This window comes from Pollachius pollachius, assembly GCF_949987615.1.
Source record: "Pollachius pollachius genome assembly, chromosome: 2".
Classification (NCBI taxonomy): Eukaryota; Metazoa; Chordata; class Actinopteri; order Gadiformes; family Gadidae; genus Pollachius; species Pollachius pollachius.
Window position 1 is genome coordinate 16,558,644 of NC_136935.1, and position 25,242 is coordinate 16,583,885.

At 47.2% G+C, this 25,242-nt stretch overlaps 1 protein-coding gene across 2 annotated transcripts in view; it reads left to right on the forward strand.

Annotated features, from left to right (window-relative positions):
• ank3a (ankyrin 3a) overlaps positions 1–25,242 on the forward strand; it is a 129,997-nt gene that overhangs the window by 48,857 nt on the left and 55,898 nt on the right. For both annotated transcript variants that reach the window (XM_079730873.1, XM_079730874.1), the window contains exons 2-9: positions 14,273–14,374; positions 14,654–14,752; positions 16,516–16,614; positions 18,058–18,156; positions 20,208–20,393; positions 22,757–22,855; positions 23,632–23,730; positions 24,732–24,830. In XM_079730873.1, the coding sequence (XP_079586999.1) occupies positions 14,273–14,374; positions 14,654–14,752; positions 16,516–16,614; positions 18,058–18,156; positions 20,208–20,393; positions 22,757–22,855; positions 23,632–23,730; positions 24,732–24,830 (882 nt within the window). The remainder of the gene's footprint in view (positions 1–14,272; positions 14,375–14,653; positions 14,753–16,515; positions 16,615–18,057; positions 18,157–20,207; positions 20,394–22,756; positions 22,856–23,631; positions 23,731–24,731; positions 24,831–25,242) is intronic.

Below are 25,242 nucleotides of genomic sequence, written 5' to 3' on the forward strand. Positions count from 1 at the left end.
GAGAGAGAGAGAGAGAGAGTGAGAGTGAGAGTGAGAGTGAGAGTGAGAGAGTGGGGAGGTGCTGAGCGGTAGTCGTGGAAAGAGATGCGTGTGTGTGTGTTTCAGCTGGATTGTGTTGCACTGAGAGGTGCTGTGAATGTACAGTCCTATCTTGACCTCGCTGCACTGGGCTGTTGCTAACAATAACACTACACATGGCAGCGTGGGTGGACTGCAGTGGGATGGGTTCTCCCCTCGCAGCCAATAGGAGGAGACTGGCGTTGACCCCTCCACGTCCTGAGCCTTGCCTGTAGGTATCCTGGTGAGCTGGATCCATACCTGCATCCTGCTGCTACATGTTTGCTTGCTGTGTGTCTATGAATGTGTATGCAGGCGCAGATGTGCTTTGTTGTAAAGACGAAAATGTGAACGAAAGATTGAACTGAGACGTTATTGTAGCCTGAGAGGACAGAGGGAGGGAGACAGACAGAGGGAGGGGGGAGCGTGACCCTAGCTCAGTACTTGAGGACTTTCTCTCCAAAGCACTATATCATATATTTCATGCTGGGCACCCTATTATAAACACAAATCTGGGTGTCTTCCAACACGAGTTACTCAGGGTGCCTTTGTAAGTTTGTGAGACACAACCTTAATTTAATAATTAATCCCTTTTGGAAATTCTTTTTTTTCTATTTATTGCCAACTAGAAGGTGTATGTGGTTTCAAACCAGGACTGACTTACATAATGATGAAGTGAAGGGGTGAGGGGTGGTCGATAAGCATGTGGTTTAACACTGCATCGCTGATGTTATCGTGTGTAAGATTAGAACTTTCAAGATGTACATCTGGCTTTGAGCTGTAACAAGGACCTAAGGATGAATTCAAGATGTCAACATGTGAAGAGGCCAAAAGGTCAAGATGTATTGTCCAAACGACTAGAATAGTGAATGTCAGCCTTGCTGAAAGTAACATTATTAAGTGTGTGTCTTCATATTAACCTTTGTGCACTGTAAATCCTTTGTGCAAAAGTAGAAATCATTGTAAGTGTACTGTGACATCGCATAGATATCCTAATTGTATGCTATAGGGCTGCATATACCATGCATACCGTATATGGTAAGGGTTTGGTAGTGAGAACATTAATGAGACAGATCTATTGGGTAAGTTTGTGGTTATGCATGGGTCTGTCCACCAGAGTCCAGTGTTTCCCTGTTCAATAGAGCGCTCGTGAGCAAGTGTAGCAAGACGGTTGGAGGATGCATCAGTGAAATCGAGAAATAACCATCATTATTAAACATTCATGGTCCTTCCATGGCCAAATCGATGCATTTCAAGCCTAACCTTGGTCCATATGTCTATGTTCTTTACACACAACATTTCCCTGCCTGTCTAACTCTGTATCTCTATTTTACTATTGACACTTTGATCCATCCCACTCACTCCAGTGTACAGTGAGGTCAGAGACCCACAGGGATTAGGGTCGCTGTACAGGTTGGCTGCAGACGAAGGTCTCTCTGCTGGGAGTCCAACACCCCAGCCCCTGTCAGGGCGCTCTCCTGCGCCCCCCTAGGTAGCACATCAAACCTCTCCGTCCTTTCCACCTTCACTCCTTCTGGAAGGGGAGGCCAGGGAGCCGGGACTTGATGCTAAATCTGGGTTTCCCCCCCACACAACCCCACAATCACACACACACACACACACCTATTCATCCACAAGCACACACACACACTCACTCACACACGCACACACACACACACACACACACACACACACACACACACACACACACACACACACACACACACACACACACACACACACACAAACACACACACACTCACACACAGAGGGACACACACACTCCCAGGACAACGGTTCTTTTGCAGCCCAGCTCTGGGACTTTTGTACTTGTTGTCCTTCAGTGAGTCCCCTGTAATATTACTCTGTTGCTCTCCACTGCTCTCCCCCACGCTCTTCTCCCCCAACCCCCCCCCCCCCCCCCCCCCCCCATTCATTCTATACATCCTCCTCTCCCTCCTCCCATACCCTACAATCCCCCATCACTGGAGCCATGTTTTGCGAGGGTGGGGGGTGGCGTTGGCTCCTCTGAGGAGCAGGATGGCTATTGGTTGGCCATCGACCGGGCGCCGTGCACTCCGGGGTGGGTTTCACCCGCCCCTGGAGGGGAGCCAGCGCCGGCTCTCCAACGGGGCCCGGCAGACTCCTCCTCAGCCTCTCAGAGCGGGGAGTGACGGGCGAGCTACACCGTGGTACGTGAGACTGCATGTGTGTTAGGCACACATGTATCTGTCCATGTGATCGTCATGGTTCTGCCTATCAACATCCGTGTTTGGTTTGTTTTCCTCTTGAGGGGTGCGGTGCAGAGATCACTTGGGACACGTGACACGTCGAATGTCCTTTTATGTTAGGAGTGAAACTAAATCGATACATCGTGGGCATCACATATCCTTATTGTGTGTCCTCATTAAGTCTTTTTATACTGTGGAATATTTCATCCAGGATATACTGTGTGATATGGTCTGTGATATGGTCAATACCTTTGGGAATGTCCCTGGATGTATCATCCTATCAATCAAGCCCTAATCCCTTCTTACTGAATTGAGTCTCTCTCTCTCTCTCTTGATCTCTCTCTCCCCCCCCCACCCCTCTCTCTCTCTTGAACTACCTTTGCCCTTCCTCTCTCTGCCTCGGTCCTCTCCCTTTGCCCTTCCTCTCTCTGCCTCAGTCCTCTCCCTTTGCCCTTCCTCTCTCTGCCTCGGTCCTCTCCCTTTGCCCTTCCTCTTTCTGCCTCGGTCCTCTCCCTTTGCCCTTCCTCTCTCTGCCTCGGTCCTCTATCTTTGCCCTTCCTCTCTCTGCCTCAGTCCTCTCCCTTTGCCCTTCCTCTCTCTGCCTCGGTCCTCTCCCTTTGCCCTTCCTCTCTCTGCCTCGGTCCTCTCCCTTTGCCCTTCCTCTCTCTGCCTCTGTCCTCTCCCTTTGCCCTTCCTCTCTCTGCCTCGGTCCTCTCCCTTTGCCCTTCCTCTCTCTGCCTCGGTCCTCTCCCTTTGCTCTCTCACCTCATTGGTTTCCTATCTCCCTCGACCCGCGGAGCAGAGCCATGTCCTTGAGCTCCGCTTCTCTCCAGTAGGAGCAGGGGGAAATATCCTTGTGCATGCGAGTGTGTGTGTGTGTGTGTGTGTGTGTGTGTGTGTGTGTGTGTGTGTGGGGGTGTGTGTGTGTGTGTGTGGGTGTGGGTGTGTGTGTGTGTGTGTGTGTGTGTGTGTATGTGTGTGTGTGCATGTTTGCGTCTGTGTGTTTGGGTTTATATGTATGTGTGTGTGTGTGTCTGTGTTTTTATGTATGTTTGTGTTTTAGTGTGTACATTTGTGTGTGTGTTTGTGTTTTAGTGTGTGTGTGTGTGTTATCTGATTTTCCTCATGAAATTCAGCCATATTGGGGCACTCCACTGATGGGGGAGTGTGTGAATACAGATGAGGGTTTGTGCTTTGTGGTGTTTTAATGTGTATTTCATCCTCACTCAGCTTAGGGAGAAAGGCTACCAACAGTAGTAGTAGTGGTAGCAGTGTCTGGGGGTTAGCCCAGAGCTGTTGCCGCTACCTTTTGACTAAAGCAGTAGACCCATACATCACCTTTAGTGCTGGGTGTCAGCAGCATACTACAGTGGGGGGTGTTAGCGCTGCCCGCACCAAATACTGTAGCATTTCTTGTTTTTACTGCAAGCTATTGTTGTTGTTTGGATTGACTGCAGAGAATGCTGCTTATTTGCTTGAATGATAAGCCAACAAGCTTATTAAATGTATTTCTTCAAGCATCGCACAGGTAAAAAAATGTCTTATTATTTACTTCCTAATGTGTATTGATGGTGAAGGTGTTGCAAGGTTAGTGCATAAATGAATAGGGAAGAGCATTTGTAAACATAATTCTTATGCCATCCACTAAAGCAATGTCAGCATTTTCTCCTGAAAATCAGCTAAGACTATGAGTCAATTTGTGTGTGTGTGTGTGTTCATGTGTGTGAATTTGTGTGTGTCAGAGAGAGAGTGTGTGTGTGTGTGTGTGTGTGTGTGTGTGTGTGTGTGTGTGTGTGTGTGTGTGAGAGAGAGAGAGAGAGTGTGTGTATTTGTGTGTGTGATGTAGATAATTGTTAAAAATAGATAATTCTCCATAAGTAGGCTTGACTCCCTTCCTCCTCCCTTGTAACCTCTACGGTTGTCATGGTAACCCCGCCCGTTTCCAAGAAGAGCTGCACACTGCTGTAGTAGCGCAGAGGGACCTGTGATCCACCAATCACATGTTATGCTTGCCTGTTATGTTCCCTCTCCACGCCAGTGCTGCGTGAGCAATGGTGGCTCCCCCATCCACTATCCCTCCTTCACACCTCTCTCTCTCTCTCTCTCTCTCACTCACTCTATCTTTCTCTCTCTTTCACTCTCTCTCTATCTGTCTCTCTCGCTCACGCTCTCTGTCTTTCTCTTTCCAATTGGATCTTAAGCCCTTAGTTCTATCTAATCTAATTTCCAAGGAAACATTGAACATATTGCATATGCGGCATGTGTGTATGTGTGTGTGTGTGTGTGTGTGTGTGTGTGTGTGTATGTGTATGTGTGTGTGAGGGAGAGTGTGTGTGTGTGTGTGTCGTGTGTCTTTGTCGGTGTGTGTGTGTGTGTGTGTGCGCTTGGGTGTGTGTGTTCTTGTCTACCACCCTTCTGTCCATCTGTTTGCAGGACAAGACGCACATGTATTTGCGGTGGAACGTTGTGTACTTGACAACAACTACGGCATGCTGGGTCTGAGGTGATAGGTGTGAACTGGACAAATCCAGTTTGTCTTGTTTCCAAATACCAGAGGTTAATGGAAATAACCAGCGTAGCGACCGGAGGCAAGGGGCCCCTTGGGGCCTCCCCGGGAACTGAGGGTGTGTTTACACTGTATCTGGGGAGGGAAAACACTGACGCCGACACCAACTACGCTATATCCACTATCTGTGTTGAACTTGGCCTCCAGAGCAGATTTAATTTACTGTTTTGATGGCAAAAGGTGCTGATTTGGCTTCCCAAGCAGAACTTATTGTAATAGCAGGTTTGATTACAATATGACTCATGAGCCAAATAACACCACGTTGTGTGGTGATTCAGGTAATGATCGTAATACCCTCTGGTGTGTCTTCATCTGGGACTGATTTTCAAGCTGTTGTAAACTATTCGTTTTTAGGGTCAGCAGCACAATGACAACCCATGTTGATCTTTGGAAACGACAGCACTATTTTGGTTGTTGTTCATGCGGTTTGTGTTGCAGTTGTAATCTCTTGATATGTTATCATACCACTTTCTGCATTGTTCCAAAGTTCACAGAAACCTACATCATGGAGATCAATGTGCAGCTCCACACTATTTGCCATGAAGAAAAAAACTGAGGCTAATGCAGTTAGAAACGCTTTGATCTTCATATGTAATCTAGAATACTTGTTAATGGTGTTTATAATTTCATAATACGACTCGATTAGTATTTATAAATAGATCATCACAACATCACTCACATTAGGCGAACACAGATAGTGACCAGAATCTAGGCCTCATTATAATTGCTGGTTTTCATCCCAGACTGCAAGAGCCTTTGTCTGTAAGGCCCATTAACCCCAATTCCTCATTCCCAACATCCATTCCCATGTTTTTATTCTGGAATAATTATGGGAACTTTCCAAAGCCTGCATCAGTTATTAGGGGGTTTAATGTTGAAGGGATCTGGGTGGGAGGGGGTCCCCTCTACTGTCCCCTACTATCATGTGCTCGCTGTAAGCTTTGAGGTGGGTGGGGGTGAGGGTGTCCCCAATACCAGAGCAGAACCCCTAATCCTCCCTCCGTCCCCCTCTCTCTCTCTCTCTCTCTCTCTCTCTCTCACTGTGTGTGTATGTGTCTCTCTCTTCCCCTCTCTCTCTCTCCCTCTCTCCCCCTGCCCATTAACTGTTGAGCCCCCTCATCCACACGCCACCCGCTCCCCCTTAGAAACAGCATCTGTCTTTCTCCTTATTGTTCTCTGTTGTCTATTCCGCTAATGCAATCTCACACCCCCCCCAAAACACACACACACACACACACACGCACACACCTACACACACACACACACACACACACACACCCGTTCAGTCCATGCTGAATTATACATGCTTCAATGTAAAACTATTACAAAAACCACCACATGGTGCCCAACGGGTGCATCCAGGCACCCTCTTGCCGTGTGTGCGCACACACACACACACACACACACACACACACACAAACAGACACACACACAAACACTATTCTCTTTGTTAAAAGGAAAGAGCTGATAAGCAGATCAGAGTCGCAACAAAGTCTGGCTGAACCTGAAAGATAGAGAGAGGGCGAGAGTGTCAGAGAGTGAGAGAGAGAGGGGGGGGGGGAGAGAGGGGGGGAGAGGGTGGAAGGGAGATAACGAGAGGGACAGTGGGATGGGGGAAGAGCAGGACAGGGATGGGGAGGGGGGGGGAGGGGGGATTGCGTTGGGTTGACGTGTCCCAGTTCAGTCCTTCTCGCCAAAGTATTTGTTTCAGCTGCTATTTTTGTTCTGATACACCCCCCCACCCCTCTCCCTCCCCCCTCTCCTCTCTATCTCTCTCCCCTTACCCACTTTCCTCTTTCCTCCTTCACCAACCTTGGATATCAGGATCACATTGTCCCACCCTCCTGCACTGCTGCCCCACCCACCCTGCCCCTCTCTACCCCGCCCCTCTCTACCCCGCCCCTCTAGAGTCCCGGTCGAGACGCAATAAATAAATGAGATAGGGGGCAGCGGCGGGAAGGGGGGAGTAAGAGAAAGAGCGATAGAGAGTGAGTGTGTGAGCGTGAGGAAGGACGCCACATTAGTGTAACAGAGCAGGGGGGAGGCAGGATTAATATGCTAAACCAGGGACCCCCCCCCCCCCATCCTCCCAGGAATTAGGGTGCTGTTTGGGGGGGGGGAGACCCCGTGAGTCTGGAGGTATTAACCAATCTTCAACACTCCAAAAAAAACTGAAATAACAAACCACACACACACTCACACACACACACACACGCACACGCACACGCACACGCACACACACACACACACACACACACACACACACACACAGGGCACTGGTCGGAGAGGAAGGGGTCGAGGGGGTGCTGGCGCGTGTCCTTTCTGCCGCCTGAATGGAAGGCCAACTGTGATGAACACACACACACACACACACACACACACACACACACACACACACACACACACACACACACACACACACACACACACCCACACACACTCAATGCTTTGTTTACGCCCCTGCTCGGAGCGCCAGAGAGAGCAGACTTTTACTGTTGCCATTCCCTCCTCCTCCTCCTCCCATTGCACGTGTTCTCGTCTTTCCACCTCCTTCTTCTTCGACCTACCAACCCCCCCCCCACCACCACCTCCACCAACACCCTATCTCAACCCACCCATCCCCCCACCTCATCGACCTGAGAGCGGAAGGATGATCCTCTGCCAACCTTCTGCAGTCCGGTGCGTTTTCCGAACCTGGGTTTGATTTACAAGCCGGCTTCTGTTTTTTTTCTTTCCTCCTCACCTGAGCCAATGGTACATTCTTCCGTTTTTTTTCCTTTCTTGCGTGGAGTTTACCCTGGGGTATATAGCAGTGGTGACAGACTGCTGGGCTGCTCGACTGACTTGGCCCGCTGTGTGGGCTGCCGGGGCTGCTCAAAGGTTCAGATATCACTCTTCTGTGAAACAGGGGCGTAAAGGCGAGAGTGTACAAACAAGGAGTATGGCGGTGGAAGAGGGCTCTGTCTTCCAAACAACAGTGAGTAATGCTTTATTTATAACATGGGTCGTGGGTCCTTTTTTCTTCTCCATTCTTCTTCCCATCCAGTAGGGTTTTCGGAGTGCTTACATGTGTGATATCAACTCTTAACCTGTTTCCATGAGGGAGGAAGGTTGTAAGAGGTTTTTTTAAAGACTGGATGTCGTGGTCCTCCATTCAGAGCTGTGTTTGTGTTGTGTGTTTGTCTGGGGGGTCATTAGAATACAGAGAAAGACATCCTTTCCGTCCAGGTGTGCTTATACAGTATTGATCTTAAACAGCAGGTGTTTATGGCTAAACCTGCAATGTATGTGTGTGTGTGTGTGTGTGTGTGTGTGTGTGTGTGTGTGTGTGTGTGTGTGTGTGTGTGTGTGTGTGTGTGTGTGTGTGTGTGTGTGTGTGTGTGTGTGTGTGCGTGCGTGTGTGTGTGTGTGTGTGACTTACTAGAATGCCTTTGTACTTAAGGATATTCCCAAAACTCCCCATCAACAAGCTTCTGCATGCTGATGCATGTTGTGAAATATCTACTTATCTTCAAAATGTTCTCCAGGGAAATCCTCCGGCTGGTTTTGTACCCTAGGCGCGCACACACACACGTTTTTTTGCACTGACACGCACATACGCGTATGTGTCTGTGCTCCTTTGTAGTTTTATTTATAGACGTGGAACATCCACTCAGCTGCCCCAATATGAAGAGAGTGCTCCCTCCGTCAGAGCGCGGCCCACCCACCCAGTGGGGGGGCTTTTGACGGGGCAGGGGTTGCGGAGGCTGGGGCGTGGGCATGTGCTACACGGACAGAACCAAAACACGTGACTCATAGTACGTCCAACACGGAACACGTAACAAAGACATTTAAATAGCTGAGATCTATGCGTATCAGCAGGAGGCTATTTTTTGAGCACCCCCTCGTCATACATTATGCATCTGCTGCTTTGCTATCGACGTGTGTTTGATTTCATGCTTGTGTGTGTACGCGTTGACAATATGGATCCTCCTTATGACATGTGTTGACACATGTGGGCCGGCGAATAATGCAGCGGTGGTGTGTGTTGTTCTGGTGGCGCTTGGGATAGCGGAGGAACCCAGGGATGCAGCTCAGCGAAACGCCTCTTGAAGGTATTCAATGAGCACGACTGTAGCGCGCCTCCATCCATCCGCGCTCCCGTCCACACACCGAGAGACAAACACACAGAGAGGGGGAGAGGGGGACCGGAGATTAAATGGTACAATGATTGTGGAACAGTGTGAAAAGACGGAAAGGGAGTATGCGAGCGGACGAGACGCAGAAACTAAAGCGACAACAGCAGAGCTATGAGCAGTGAACCCATAGGCGTCGATTACGGGGGGGACGGGGGGGACATGTCCCCCCCACTTTCTAAAATACGAATTTTGTCCCCCCCACTTTTGCGACCGAAAAAAAAAAAAAAAAAATCTCCCCACATACTCAACCGAAATCGTCGAGTCTAAATCATGCGATAGGCGCGCACGAAGACATCCTCACAAGTCACAGCATGCACAACAGCAGGTCTTTACAGTCTGCAATTGATTGTCTGGTAAACTTTGTTGATGTCAAGATAAGTGTTAAATTGCCAACACTTTTCTTTGTCCTGTGTGTATTAGTATTACATATCCGAAATCCCGAGCGCCAATACCCTGGTGTTTCCAACGTCGTTTTGCAAAACAAGCCAAAACACAAACTGGTTTTTCAACACCTGACAATACACTGCAGAGCATATTTTAATGCAGCGTTGAATGGATGAATAGCTTACATAAGGGTACCCACCACTTTTCAAACCACACTCAAGCTTATTGTTATTGTCCCCACCACTTCTAAAAACAAACTGACGCCCTTGGGTGAACCGTTTGTGTTTCTGTGCGAAAAGCGGCGAGAAGGGGGGAGAGGGGATGATAAAGAGAGAGGGAGATCTCACCGCGGGAAAGAGAGATGTATCAGAGGATGATGGTGTGTGTGAGTGAGCCTTGTGGTGAAATGTTTATTTCGACACCAGTTGTTGTTTCTATCCGCTGCACCCTATCCATAGCCCCCCCCCTATGTTGTCGCTGTTGCTGACCCAACATGGGCGGGCTGGGGATGAGTCTGCGTGTGTGTGTGTGTGTGTGTGTGTGTGTGTGTGTGTGTGTGGGGGTGGGGGTGGGGGTGGGGGGTATGGGGAGCCTCCAGCAATGAGACCATCCACATCCTCACTGCTTGGTGTAGGTGTTCATGAGTGTGTATGTGTATTTTATATGTATGTGTATTTGTATGTGTATGTGTGTGTGTGTGTGTGTGTGTGTGTGTGTGTGTGTGTGTGTGTGTGTGTGTGTGTGCGCACATATAGATATGTGTGTGTAGTTAATGTGTTGGTTTACAGTGTGGAATGTGCACACAGTCTCTAAAATCGATATTTGTGTGGGCGAGATGTTTTGCTAAAAGTTGAAAATGTCAACTGTATGTGTGAATGTGGGCATATTGCATGAAATAGGTTTTACTGTATTTATTTTTGGACTTGCTTGCTTGCGTTCTATTACAATGTGTCCCATAAGCTGGATCCAACCCTGTATTCACAATAACCGCCAAGCCTCCCTCCACAATCATTGAATCTCCTCCAGTTAGGTCTTATTCTCTACGTTAATTGGTCGGGGGGCAGACCTTTTATTAAGACATCAAACCTAGGCCAAGGAAACCCTCAAAGACCTCTCTCAGCTAAAGGAGTTGAAAGTGAATTGGGTCAGACGGAGTGAACCTTGAGGATCCCGCTCCTCCGCTCCCAGTCAGATACCTGCAGGTCTGTGTCTCTGTTCAGGAAGAGCATTACAATGAAGCCAGCCCCTCTGATGTGGACGGCTCTGAGAAATCCTCTACACCGTCCATTATTTACAAGAGCTGATGTTTTATCATAGGGTTTATGTAAATGTGTGTAAAGGTTTATGCCTTTAAATGCCATGTGTCTACAATTTACTTTTAATGAAATAAGTAAAATTAAGTAGTAAATAAGTAATAAGGAATGAATGTAAAATAATATCTTGCCATTTTAATAGAAAAACCTTTATTTGACATGTCCTGCCTATCTCTCCCTTTCTACGTCACTATCTCCCCCTCCACACACACACAATAACTCACCTCCTCAGTCAGTCAGTCAGTCTGTCAGTCAGTCAGTCAGTCAGTCACTCACACACACTCATAATTTATTCCACATGGCCTGCCTACCTCTCTCTCTCTTTACACACACACACACACGTATACACACACATTCACACACACACACACACACACACACACACACACACACACACACACACACACACACACACACACACACACACACGCACACGCACACACACTCACCCGTTCTGTTCATAAGAGACTAGATTAGTGCCATCCCTCAGGCAAATCCGCATCTTTAATGGCCCCGTTCCTTTGAACCACTGATCTATGGGAGGCTTAATCATACTTCTCCAGCTAAACCAATCCTTAACCAGCCCTACCCCCACCCTGACCAGTACAACCATCCACGTCCCACTCTGAGCAGTCCTCCTCACCCCCATGTTGGACATGGAGATGGTGGAGGATTGTAAACAGTGGTTGCTGTGTGGTTGTGTGGGCCTGAAGGGAGGAGGAGCTTACTGCTCACACACCTTGGGGGTCACATGTTTAAGTCCACATTTATGAGCAGAACATCATAATAATATGTCCAACATTTTTCTTAAATGGCTGCCAGTGAAATCCCCTCTTCAATCAATTTGATATGATCCTTTCATGTATTACACCTCCATTCATCTACACCTTGTGTATTATTATGATTATTAGCGATAGTGTTAATATTCATGGTCACAGTAAGCGTCTGTCTAAAGCGATCTCGGGACATTTGTCCCCGTTAGAGGTTTAAGGCGAAAGGTCAAGCGCTCGATGACACGGGACAAAGCGCTCGCCTGTCAAGCACACGTCATCATGTCAATTAGCCCCATGTGATGCTTATGTAAGGTCTGGACAGATGGCCGGCCACAGCCCCTCTGTGATAGAACAGTCTCAATGTCCCTGGCTGGTTAGTGCCTTACCCTCCATCTAAATATTAATAATAATACTAATGGTTTTATCTATTTTTCACAATTGAGGACAGCAAATAGTTGCTGTACAGGAAAATGATGTGCCTACTGCCCGCGACGAGGCAAGCCTACAGGAACCGATTTAAGAAAACGGATATTCATAAGGGTCATTTAAAATTCTGCAATCCCCCCGAAAAAGTCCAATATTGTTTTAGGTTCGGTATACTGTAGATTCTGTTATTCAGAGAAAACCCACACAAGTGTTAAATGCCACTGGAGGTAGCCAGCTGTGGTGCGCTGGTGTCCTGTGTTTGGTAGTCGGTGTTGGGCCACTACTGTTGACTGTGGTTGATTGAAACTGAGCCACTCCCTCCCTTCCTCCCCCCAGGATGTTTTTGCCTGAAAACAGTAACACCTATACTCCAGTGATCGCTCAGTCAACTGGCCATTGCTATTTATATATTATAAATGCATGTATACATGTATAGTGTATCCTTTATTACAGGTTTGCATGAGCAGCCCCACACAGACAAATAGAAACTCCACCAACGTGAATGCACTGCCTCAGCGTCAGCTAATAAGTGAAACGATCTGAACCCACGCCCCATTGGTCGCCGGTGTTTCTGGACTCAGTTCAAATCCCTATCACGGTTATTTCTGGATAAAAAGTGAAGTGATGCGGGGTGCACTGCATTGTGCACACATCAACCCCCCCCCCCCACACACACACACACACACACACACACACACACACACACACACCCTGCTTGTATCATTTAAAAACCAGTCCCAGTTTACGCCAAAATATATCGTTGCATACTGCATTTAGTATCTCCGCATATTTTTGATAATTGTGGTGAATATGTTCTCACCGCGGCGATGATAAAGCCCCAAGTCACGCTAAGCCTCCTGCGTACGCTGTTTGATTGTCTGCACACGGCTGAGCTTTAAAACTAAACGCATGTTTTATTGTGTGTATGTACCACATAGTCCCCATGGCAGATGGAGGACAAAGGTGCAGAGTTTGCTGTTTGTCATTTCGTGTTAAACCAAACATCCCGGCGACATGAGAGAGACGCCCTCTCTCCCTTCGCTCTGCTCTCCTGTCCCAAATCCTTCTCCCCATCTTTATTTTTCTCTGCCCTTCTCTCTCTATCTATCTCGCTATCTCTCTCTCTTTCCCTGCCCCCTCTTTTTCTCTCTCTTTGCTTCCCTTCTCTCTCTCCCCCTCTATCCTCCTCTATCCTCCTCCCTCTCCTTCCCTCCCTCTCTTGCTCTCTCTCTCCCTCTCTCCTCCTCCCACTCCCTCCCTCCCTCCCTCTCTCACGCTCTCTCTCTCTCTCTCTCTCTCTCTCTCTCTCTCTCTCTCTCTCTCTCTCTCTCCCACACTTACACACCTACACACACAGGCCGGGCCCGTTCGCTCGTCACATTTGTTGTGGAGTCGAAAAACATGCTTGTCTCATCATTTTATTCTGTGTGTGTGTGAGTGTGTGTGTGTGTGCGGCACTCTATTTCTGTAGTAGGGGGGGAATGGGAAACAATCATCCAGAAGCAGCGGGGACGAAGCTGTCGTACGACCAAAGGGAGAGGCAGACCCACACACTCGCACACACACTCCGACACACACATGCAGTGACACCACTTTGCTGCTACTTAGCGTCGGAGAAATGGGGTCTTAATGGATGAAGGCGGGACCACCTATGACTCTGATTGACTTTGGGAGAACACGTGGCACATGGATTTGAGTGACGCGAGGAAGCAGCCTGCTGAGGGATGAAATGGATGGGCATTAGCTCAGATTCGCGCCGCTATGCTGATATGAGCGGATGTGAGGCTTTCAGGGCTTTTCTGTGGATTTCTTCTTCCTTTTTTTTTTTCAGCCTGGGTCCGCTTAGTGTGCTCTACGGAGTTTGCCACACAGTTTCCTCGCGGAGTAATGGACACATCAGCGCATGAGTTTTTTTCTTTTCCCGCTGCTAAGATCTTTGGCTTCTTTGGCTTGAGTCATGACTGAGTTTTATCTGGTATAGTACATTGATTTGGGGGATCTTCTGGTGGCTATTGATGTTTGTGTTACTCTTTGATGGCTTTCACTGCGCAAGTATGTGTGCTTGCAAGTGTGTGTGAGTGTGACAGTGTGTGTGCGCGTGTGTGTGTGTGCATGTGTGTTTCTGTGCGTGTGTGTTTGTTTGCGTGTGTGTGGTATGTGGGTGTTTCTGTAATGCAGTGTCCTGTGCTCCTCTTAATTATATTATTCTTCTGTATTTCATGCAGCAGCATGTGGTGTACGATATGTCTGACTCTCTGTTGTCTTGTCTCTCTCCCTTCCCTCTCTTTTCCTGGGCTGGTCCTCTCCTCTCTGTCCCCTTTCTGTGTCTCTCTTCCCTCTCCAGTCTGACAGTAATGCGAGTTACCTGCGGGCTGCCAGGGCAGGGAACCTTGAGAAGGCCCTAGACTACCTCAAGTCTGGGGTCGAAATTAATATTTGCAATCAGGTGGGTTGTGTGGGATGACTTTTTGGACACTTTTCATCGCAATGTGCAACGAAAACATCCCTTTGATGTTTTGCATTGTAATTATTTGCTCAATTATTGCTCAAATATTCAGCATATGTTATATGTTCTATATTGCATTACCCATATGATTAAGGCATACTTAAATTAAGGTTTATATTTACGGACATATCTATTTGCGTGAAATAAAGCTGGCATTTAACATGTTAAAATATTGGACCAACATATATTTTACTAGATATATTTCACTACTTTTTCCAGAATGGCCTCAACGCTCTCCATCTAGCCTCCAAGGAGGGGCATGTTGAGGTGGTTGCTGAGTTGCTAAAGCTTGGAGCCAATGTGGATGCAGCTACAAAGGTAAGCCCTGTCTCCACAGCCCTGCACAGCCTATCACAGTGATGTAAGGCAGCAATTGTGGATCGAGAATAACAACAATAGCTGCTAGTGTCAACAAGCAATCTTTAGCTAATCCTACACATGATAATGAAGTATGGGATGACACAATATTAGATGACCGTTTATTTAAGTATATATATAATAAGCACAACATCTGAAAAGGAACAACATAGGCTTTTACTTTCCGTCCACAACATTCAACATGCTACGAAAGGCATTCTCCCCATGACATTGGAACACACTGTATCGAGTTAGTGTATGTATTTAAAAAAACACGGCGCAAGTTTTCACCTAAAGCGTTCCTCGCTCTTCACTTTAGTCCGGCTCTGTAGAACCCCCCGTGCCAGAGGCAAGTCATCAGCTCCTCAAACCAACAACAGATCACACTGTAATATTCAGGATCCAGGAAGGACCTCACCACGATCAACACCCTCCGCCCCCCCCCCCCCCCCCCCCCCACACACACACACACGCACACACACACTCATTTCTGACCTGAAGGACGTACAGGGATTACAAAGAGATCAGCATCGTGCGCGCTGTCTGTAATTAAGACACCGCATTTGGGACAACCTAGAAAGAGAAAGGGTCATTTATGATGACTGAAATGCGTTTTTATCTCGGTTCCTGCTCTGTGATCTGCTACTCTGGTCTGGAGGGAAATTAGGAAGGCACTCTGAGTTGATTAATGACATCTGATATTATATAGATCTAGATATATTAGCGCTAGCAGTGAGGTCCAAATACTGAATGCTTGAAGGTGATAACCTTTATTATTCACACATTCAGCATATTTGAAAATAAATTTCATTTTGAAATAACATTTCCCTCCTTCACTGGCTGCACAGCAGGGGAACAGATGGGCTTTTCTGCTCCTCTCTAGTCGCTCCACAGTTCACCTCCATGTCAAAGAGAATCCCAATTAGGACCCGACTTACATTACAATATATATATATAAATTACACCATCAGCAGTTATTATGATCCAGAGCGACGTAACGTCAGATGGATTAGGTCTTATGATGCTATGTGTGCTATTGGATAAAATAAAGTATACACTACACTTCATGTAGGCTTTACACATGCAGTATTGTATATGTATCGTTCACTTCATATTTCCGCTGCATCTCAGTGGGTGACCTTTGCAGCCCGATCAGCTGCATCCAACTATGTATCCATCTGTACCTACGTCACGTATGTCTATGTACAGTAGATGTGTACACAGTCGTTTCCCCGGCAACACCTTACCATTGGCATGAGCGCTGAGTATCCCATGAACAGAGAGCAGAGCTCAGGGCTGACCCCGGCTCAGAGGCTCTGGATGTGCCACCCTAACGGAAACATCTCTGTGCTTTGATATAGTGAGGTGGGGGGGGGGTGGGCCTGTTGAAGGCTCAGTTGTGTCGGGGTGGGGGTTAGAAAGGGGGGTTTGGTCAGGGTTTAGTAGGGGATGTGGAGTAGGGGTTGTGCTGGACGGTGTCAACATACCGATGCTACAAAGGAACCTTGGAAGCTAGTCAACGGGAGGGGTTGGGGGGTATTCTGATACTGTCACACGCACACACATAAACACACACACACACACACACACACACTGAGGTGCTCCCATGAAACTCAAGCACGCACACGCACGCACACACACACGAAGAGCGAGGCGAGCTGATGCGGCGGGACAGGTGGAGGAGAGATTAACACACATGCCTGTGGTTGTTCTGTGTAATCCAGAAAGGAAATACTGCCCTGCACATCGCCTCCCTGGCAGGCCAGACGGAAGTGGTCAAAGAGCTGGTCACTAATGGAGCCAATGTCAACGCACAGTCGCAGGTGCGGGTTGCACAAAAACACACACACACACACACACACACACACACACACACACACACACACACACTCACAGACAGAAGCAGACACTGTTGGCATACAAACTGTTGTTCATGCTAGGAGGTTACAATGTGTGCTCTTATTTGCATAACGCTTTATGTCGGTGGCTTTTATTTTGAAAGCGTTTGTGAGTAGTGAGTTCCATAGAAACTGGCCCAGATCCAAGTAGGGCTATTCTCCAAAGGTTTCTGCCGTCACTGCATTTTCCATTTAACCCTTTCAATTATTTGTTCATTTCTATCTTCTCCCTTTAATGGAAAATGTGTTCAATTAAAGGAGTAGAGCAGGGTATCTGTAAATTGCCTTTTGCCTGTCTTACCCTGATTCAGACAAGTTGTTTAATTCTATATTCATCAATGTGTCTCCAGAAGGGGAGTGCGCTGGGTTAGCATTAGCTTTCCGTTAGCCGCTTCCATGCAGAGTTACAGTAGCCCTGTAGCTCCTGTTCTATTGATTCATTCCAAAGACTTCCAAAGTGTCTGAAACAATTTTGGGCGCTGTGAGTATTTGGCTACCTGTGATACGCTGACGGGTCACCCTCCGCTTTGAATACCCTGCCAAAAGCAACTGATAGTAAAATAGCACTAGCGCCAAAATAGGTCAGCATTATCTGTTTGACGACGAATTACAAACTTGTTGCCATGTTACTGGCACTGGTTCTGAATAAGCGACTATTCTGAGTACTCTGCAAATCGAATAAATGTTATGTCCCCCTCAGATGAACAAGAGCTAGGCTACTGTAAATCTGCTTCTTTGATACAAGAGATAGATGTTAATATGCATTTTAATGGGTACTTATCTTAGCTGAATAATGTCAACATCATCTGGCTAGTGATATATTATTACGAAAACATTTCAACTTGCCATGTTTACACATTTTTCTGACCATGTCAACAAAATGTCAATGAGCATGAGATATGTGAAAGTGGCATTATGCTTAGTGCCCATTTTCCCAGCAGACAGCAGAACCCTTAAGTTGCATTGTTTTTTCTATCATTATAACAACTGCTGAAACACAGACTTTTTTGGAAGACGCTCCCAAATAAATATGCAAAATATGCGAATCTGTATGTGTGTTTTTAACTGTGTGTTTGTGCGTGTGTTTGTGCATGTTTGTGCGTTTGTGTGTGTGTGTGCATGCATGTGTGTGTGTGTGCGTGCTTGCGTGTGTGCATATGTGCCTATATGCCTGTGTGTGTGTTTGTGTGTGTTTGCACCTGTGTGTGTGTTTGCGCCTGTGTGTGTGTGTGTGTGTTTGCACCTGTGTGTGTGTGTGTGTGTGTGTGTGTGGGTGTGTGTTTGGGCCTGTTTGTGTGTGTGTGTGTTTGCACCTGTGTGTCTGTGTGTGTGTGTGCGCCTGTGTTTGCCTGTGTGTGTGTCCTCCAGAATGGCTTCACACCTCTCTACATGGCAGCCCAGGAGAACCACCTCGAGGTGGTCCGCTTCCTCCTGGAGAACAGCGCCAGTCAGAGCATCGCCACCGAGGTACCGTACACACATGTTCACACTGTGTGTGGAGGACTGCGCTTTTATTTTCATTGACCTACCCTCTCCCTCTCTCACACTCGCTCACCCGCTGTCACTGTCGCTCGACCATCCCGCTGTCCCTTTTCCTCCGTCGTCATCCATCTTGGCTCTCTACACTCCTCCCACGACGCTCTCCCGCCATCCGTCTCTCCCGGTCTTTCCTCTAGCAGCCTAAACCCTTGAGCCTCCCAGCCCTACCGTGTGATTTACGAGTCTCTTGGAGAAACGTCGCTTTGAATCGCAAATCGAATCTCATTATCATCCATATCCTTGTGATACTAGTGAGTCCTATTATTACGGGAGGATCCTTTGAAAAACACAAACGTGGCACCCGTTGTTCACTCTCAATCTACAAGCTACTCATGACAAAAGGAGAGCTACAATCGACAAGGTCCTTAGCCCACATTTCAGAGTCCAGCTGCGTTTGTTCCTGCTCTTGCTGGAGGTCCCTCAGCGGTAGCCAGGCGCAGCGTCATTGATCGGCAGGACAGCGTGTAGTGGAGGAGGCTGGGTGACCTTGGCAGGGCCGCGGAGGACAGCTCTGGGACGCTCCCTGCTGCCACTCACATGATTTACACTCGCCTGGCCCGCGGGAAATACACACGGGCGCGCACGCACACACACACACACACACACACACGCGCATACACACACACACACACACACATGCGCAGGTACATGCACACATACACAGGTACATACAAACACACGCACACACACAGGTACATGCACGCACACACACACGCACATGCACTTACACACACACACACACAAACACACACACACACACACACACAAGCACACACACACAAACTCAAGATTTACATGTGTACATAGACGTGAGAGAGACATGCGTAGACACCGATTCGGAGGATAAGGAGGGAAAAACGTCCCAGGTGAATAAATAAATCAACCCAGTTAATAAATCAAATCCCAGAGCCCATTTGTTTCCATCAGATTCCAGAGCATGGCATGTCCTTCAGGACGTCCAGAGAGCACCAAATACACAGATCAAACACTTAAGTGCTCGCTGCGGCGACACAGAGACAGAGGGGACCCAACCGACGTGCATATCCCTGCACCGATGCCAATGCACACACACACACACACGCACGCACGCACGCGCACACACACACGTTTGCACCATTTACTGTAGCCATACGTAAGAGAGCTTTCAGTTTAATAATGCAGGAGGCGGGCAGAGAGTTTGAGTGGGCGATGCGAGTGCGTCTTCCACATTCTGTCCTGCCGTTACGTAACACACACTGCTGGTGTGTGTGCCGCGTGGAACATAAGACATAGAAATATACTCTGCTACCTGCGGCTGTATCCGCATTTTATTTTTTTCATACAGTCTGTTTTGTGCTTGTGTTAGACACAAGGGCAGTTTTACTTTGCACAAGAGAAATCCACAAAAAGGCCCAGTAGTGTCGTTTCCATTCAAGAACCATGACTGTGTGGCACATTCATCACTTCATCCATATATAAATAAAAATCCCAGGCCTTGGCCGACTGTACATGACAGAGCATAATCACAAACAAAGACCAGAAACCTTGGCGCGGTGGCCATCCTTGAGTCAGATGTGCGGAGCGACTCTCCTAAGTGTCTAAGTGATCCAGCCATCCGCTCCAGCCTTTCCCCTCTAACCTGTGGAAGCACCTATTACACTTCCACTCAGGAAATTGGAATAACCTGTACTGTCCCAAGCCATCTATCAGGTGGCAGATAGGGTGCCAGCCCCTCCCCGCACGATGCACACGGGATGGGGGCCATCCCGATACTAGAGAGACACACAAACACACACACACACGCTCCACCACACATCTAAATCTGCTCCTTCTATCTGGCCCACCATCAGGTGACCCCCACCCCCCCCCTTATAACAGCCTCACTAACTCCCAATGGGGGTCATCCCTGCACTAGACACACACACACACATTCACACACACACATCTAATTATTTCCCTGCCCTCTTGTCTCCCACCACCAACCTCACCCCCACCTCCAGGATGGCTTCACGCCCCTCGCGGTGGCCCTCCAGCAGGGCCACGACCAGGTGGTCTCCCTGCTGCTGGAGAACGATACGAAGGGCAAGGTGCGTCTGCCTGCCCTGCACATCGCCGCCCGCAAGGACGACACCAAGGCCGCCGCCCTGCTGCTGCAGAACGACCACAACGCCGATGTGGAGTCCAAAGTGAGGGCCGGGGATCCGGGGGGGGGGGGGGCTCTCCAGTGGGACCTTGAGCGCTGGTACCAGGGAGGGCGCGACCGGTGGCGGTAGTGTTGGGGGTACCAGTGGTAGTACCTCTGGTGGTACCAGTGGTGGTACTGCTGGTGCTACAAGGGAGGCAATACGGTGGTGGGACCAGTAGTGGTACTCTTGGTGGTACCAGCGGTGGTACTGGTGGTGGTACCAGGGAGAGCGGTACCACTGGTGGTAACGGTGGCGGTTCCAGTGGTGGTACTGGTGGTGGTACCAGGGAGAGCGGTACCACTGGTGGTAACGGTGGCGGTTCCAGTGGTGGTACTGGTGGTGGTACCAGGGAGAGCGGTACCACTGGTGGTAACGGTGGTGGTTCCAGTAGTGGTACTGGTGGGGGCACCAGGGAGGGCGGTACTGGTGGTGGTACCTGTAGTGGCACCAGTGGTGGTGGTGGTGGTACCAGTGGTGGTACAGGTGATGGTTGGGGTTTGGAATGCTTGGCTGTTGATTGGTCAGTTTCGTTCCAGTCTTCTGCTTTGGTTTCCTTAGTGGGTGAATGCGCTGAATGCACAGTTTTTTTATTTTATTTGGGTGTATATGTATACTATGTCTAGTATATATATACTCCCTGGGGAAACTGAGATAGATCTGCTAACTGAAACCTTTCTATCATTGCTCTTGCTGTAACACTGCTAACTAACAGTAATGACAGTCCTACGCTCTCTCTCTTTATGTGTTGTTTTATTTGTTTGAGTTTTTTATTTGGTTTTGGGCTTTTCATTTTCTTTGCTGTCTAACTGCTGGTTTTCTCCTTTCCTGGCTGGCTCTGTAGATGGTGGTGAATAGAACAACAGAGGTATTCCTCGACTTGATATTCTACTAATAAGTATCTCCATCATAGCTTGAAAAGAAAAAAAAAACACCAACAAAACTACATTCAGTTGTATCTGCAGCCCCCCCTTTCACTTTGCTGTGTTAACTCATTTTGTACTGTCCTCCCCCCCCCCATCTCCCTGACTTCATGGTGTGCACATCTCCCTGTTTCCCTCTTGGAAACAAAGACAATAACAACAGCATGTGTCACTAGAAGGGATGGTGACTATGTTGCTACTGAGGCTGAAGGCACACGACTACAATCGTGTTCTAGAGGTGGAACCAGAGCATGTCAAACTGTAACGAGTGACACTGCCTTCTCTAAACCCTGACTTGCCACCCAAATTCCCCATCGGGCTGCTGTAGAAAAAACTTCAAGCCTTCTAGCAACGGACACCTGGTCTCATTAGTCTGCCTTCTAGTGTTTCCTAACGTTCCCAACTCCAGGCCCTCTAGCACTTTTGCATGAGATGGGAGCCGTGTTAGCTGGCTGTGCTAGCTAGTTTGTGTTAGCTAGCTGTGCTAGCGGTTTCTATGGAAACAGGAGAGCTTCCCTCTATAACACCAAAGCTAGGCGGGTGTACCGCCTGTTTTTGGTTGACAGGGTTCTGCGAGTTTTGACTCCCTGGCTGTTGTGACTGACTCAGAAAGCAATGCATGATGGGAGAAACACAACAGTCTGATGTCTTGGATGTGAGAAACATGATCAAATCATCGGATAAGGATTGTCCCATTACATTCTAATTCATTTTTCTCTTCTTTTTGGCTATTTTGGAAATGTTATTTAATGTTATTTTTTATGTTATTTAAGTTGTTTGTCATGTGTTTGTTCTTTCAGGTTCAGTGACTTTTGTTTTGATTGTAAAATTGCAGTGTCTTAGGTTGAGATGTTTAACAGGGCAAATCAAGAAGGCTGCTTGCTTGTGGCTGAATGGCTAATTGTAGGGATCAATTAGTATTGGTTAGATTTTTCTGAGCGCCCCTCACTACTCTGGTGGATTAGGTTACATCCCTTTAACTTTGCGGTTCTATTGCTTTGACAGTTGTGGTTAGCTTTGACAGTTGTGGTTAATTTACAGGAAATCCCAGTACAATCCCAGCACATTTGTGGCATTTTAAGAAACATTTTTCTATTATACTATGCAAGTATTTCTCAAGGGCGAATTTTTTTAGATGTTTACATGCACAAACATATTTCCAGATAATACTGTTCATAGCATTGAAGCCTTTTTATCTTAATACCGTCTCAAATAGTTTGTTTTTCCATCATAGAAGCTTAAAAAATTGATTGATAGATAATACCTCTTTGGCATTGTAAAGAGGCTGCAGGTAGTGGGAGCATACCTCAATGGCATCGTGTGTTGCATTCCAAACATATTACTTATTCTTCCAGGAACATGATATAGGATGTAATGAGTCGGTGGGTGCACATGTTTGACTTTTTATGCGCTACGGTGGTTGCGCCCCCTTTCCATCCTCAGAGTGGATTCACACCGCTCCACATTGCTGCTCACTATGGCAACATCAACGTGGCTACCCTTTTGCTGAACCGAGGGGCTGCTGTGGACTTCATGGCCAGGGTGAGTCTACACTGCCCTCTGCTGCCTGGGAGAGGCATGACACACACTGACACCAACACAAACAACCGTTACATACACACTAAGTGTTCAACACATTTTACTTAGTTGATTTATACCAGTGGATTTATAAGTCAAACTCTCTCATGATTCATGGTACAATAATCTATTGTATGCCATCTCTTTCTAAAAACGTCGTTGACATAACTTCTTACACTGTTAATTCTTTGTGTTTACTGTATTTATTTAAAATAGTTATATAATGTTGTAATTAATAGTAAACTAATGATTGTCTTTGATTCTGATTATTGTGTGAAAAATCATGAAACTCATACTGACAATGGCTGATCTGTAAGCACTACAGAATTTGCATTTATTTGTCTTGGCATTAGCATCCTCACACAGGAGAGGAATCCATTAAAAAAGTCTGTTAGTCGCAACATTGCACTCTAGCTAAATGAGTCAATTTCAGCCTGTAAGGCTGAAATTGGAGGGAGTGTGAGTGTTTACATTGCGGTTGACAGTAATTGTAGGTGAGGCCTGGGAAAGATTTCCATTTTGGCTTTGGAGGTGGACAGAATTTAACAATGGAACCTTGTACCCCATCAATTAATAATATAAATAATAATCAGTAAACAAAAAAACATTTCATTAAATTGTATCTTAGTAGCAATTGAATTGCGTTCACACCATCATATATAATAACAAGGGTCTGGTTTTCATTGATGTCAAAATCTTTTGTTTTTACCCAGTGACAGTTTTTTTCTCCTTCTGTTTAGAATGACATCACTCCTCTCCATGTGGCGTCTAAAAGAGGCAACAGCAACATGGTGAAACTACTGCTGGACAGAGGCTCCATAATAGACGCCAAAACCAAGGTACACCTCTGCTCCTCCGACCGTCAGCTCCACAAGGGGTCACCGTCCCACACATCGCTCAGAGGACAATACTGGCTCTGCAATCTCACAAACACGGGGATACCCTGTATATACTAAAACCCATCAAACTAATTTGTGCAAATAGGTTCTAAAAGGTGGTCCTGGGGATAGTATGCCACGTTTCAACCAGACCACAACCGCCCACCAGGTCTATCAAAAATATGGAAAGAGAAAAAGGAAATGTAAACCCTAAAAGAGGAGTCATAACAGGTGTATCTCAGGCCTTACCCCACAATCCCATTGTAAACGTAATGAGCGCCACCTGTTTCCACTACTACTCCTCTATGATGAAGGCCTATATCAACAATGGCACTTTTATAAAGGGACATAAAGGTGTTCTCTCTTCGGCTGCTTACAACCACTTGACCTATTGCAGACAGATTGCAACCATCTATGGCAGCCAGACCCAGTTTATAGCACCTGGGCCGGGTAGCTCAGGTGTACCTCATTCCCCCTATTCCCATAATGGGGTACATCCTGAGGGGAAGCACATGCACGATTCTCAGAACACTGTAATTAAAACACAAGATTCACAAGATATCCATTTTACGTTTTGCAAGGTCTGTTTGTTGGAGACGTGCCTGTCTTTTGTTGTTCAGAATAAATTATAACATGCACTTGAAATGACAAAATAACTACTTATTTAAATGTCCCTATTCAATCCAGTGCTTAGAGGTGTTCTATTTGGTCTACTCGACCAAACCGTGACAAATGATATACTGCATGTTATCTGTCAGACTATATTTAATATTATGCATTGTATTTTGTCTGTGTGTGTGTGTGTGTGTGTGTCTGTATGGGCATATGTTTGTGTATGTGTGTCTGTGTGTGCTTGTGCACGTCTGTGATTGTTGTGTGTGTGTGTGTGTGTGTGTGTGTGTGTGTGTGTGTGTGTGTGTGTGTGTGTGTGTGTGTGTGTGTGTGTGTGTGTGTGTGTTCAGGACGGTCTGACTCCTCTCCACTGCGGGGCGAGGAGCGGTCATGAGCAGGTGGTGGAGATCCTTCTGGACCGTGGGGCGCCCTTCCTGTCCAAGACCAAGGTATCTACTGGATTACACACCCCCTGCACACGGAGGGAAACACATCTAGGACAGACTGGAGGAGCTAGGGTGGTCTGGTCTGGTCTGGTCTGGTCTGGTCTGGTCTAGACCAGACCAGACCAGACCAGACCAGACCAGACTAGGCTATGAAAGAGAAGGCTATGATGGAACTAGAGACAGACTAGATAAAATAAGATTAGGCTATGCCGGATTATATGGTCTGGTCTGGTCTAGTCTGGTCTGGTCCAGTCTAGACCAGACTAGACCAGATGCTGTAGGTGATCTAGAATAATGTAATAATATAATAATAAAGTAATCTAGAATAAAGTAATCAGGTCTAGAGGTCTGTTCTGATCTAGTTATATCTAGACCTAGCTAGATCAGAACAGAACAGACTGCTAGATCTGCTCTG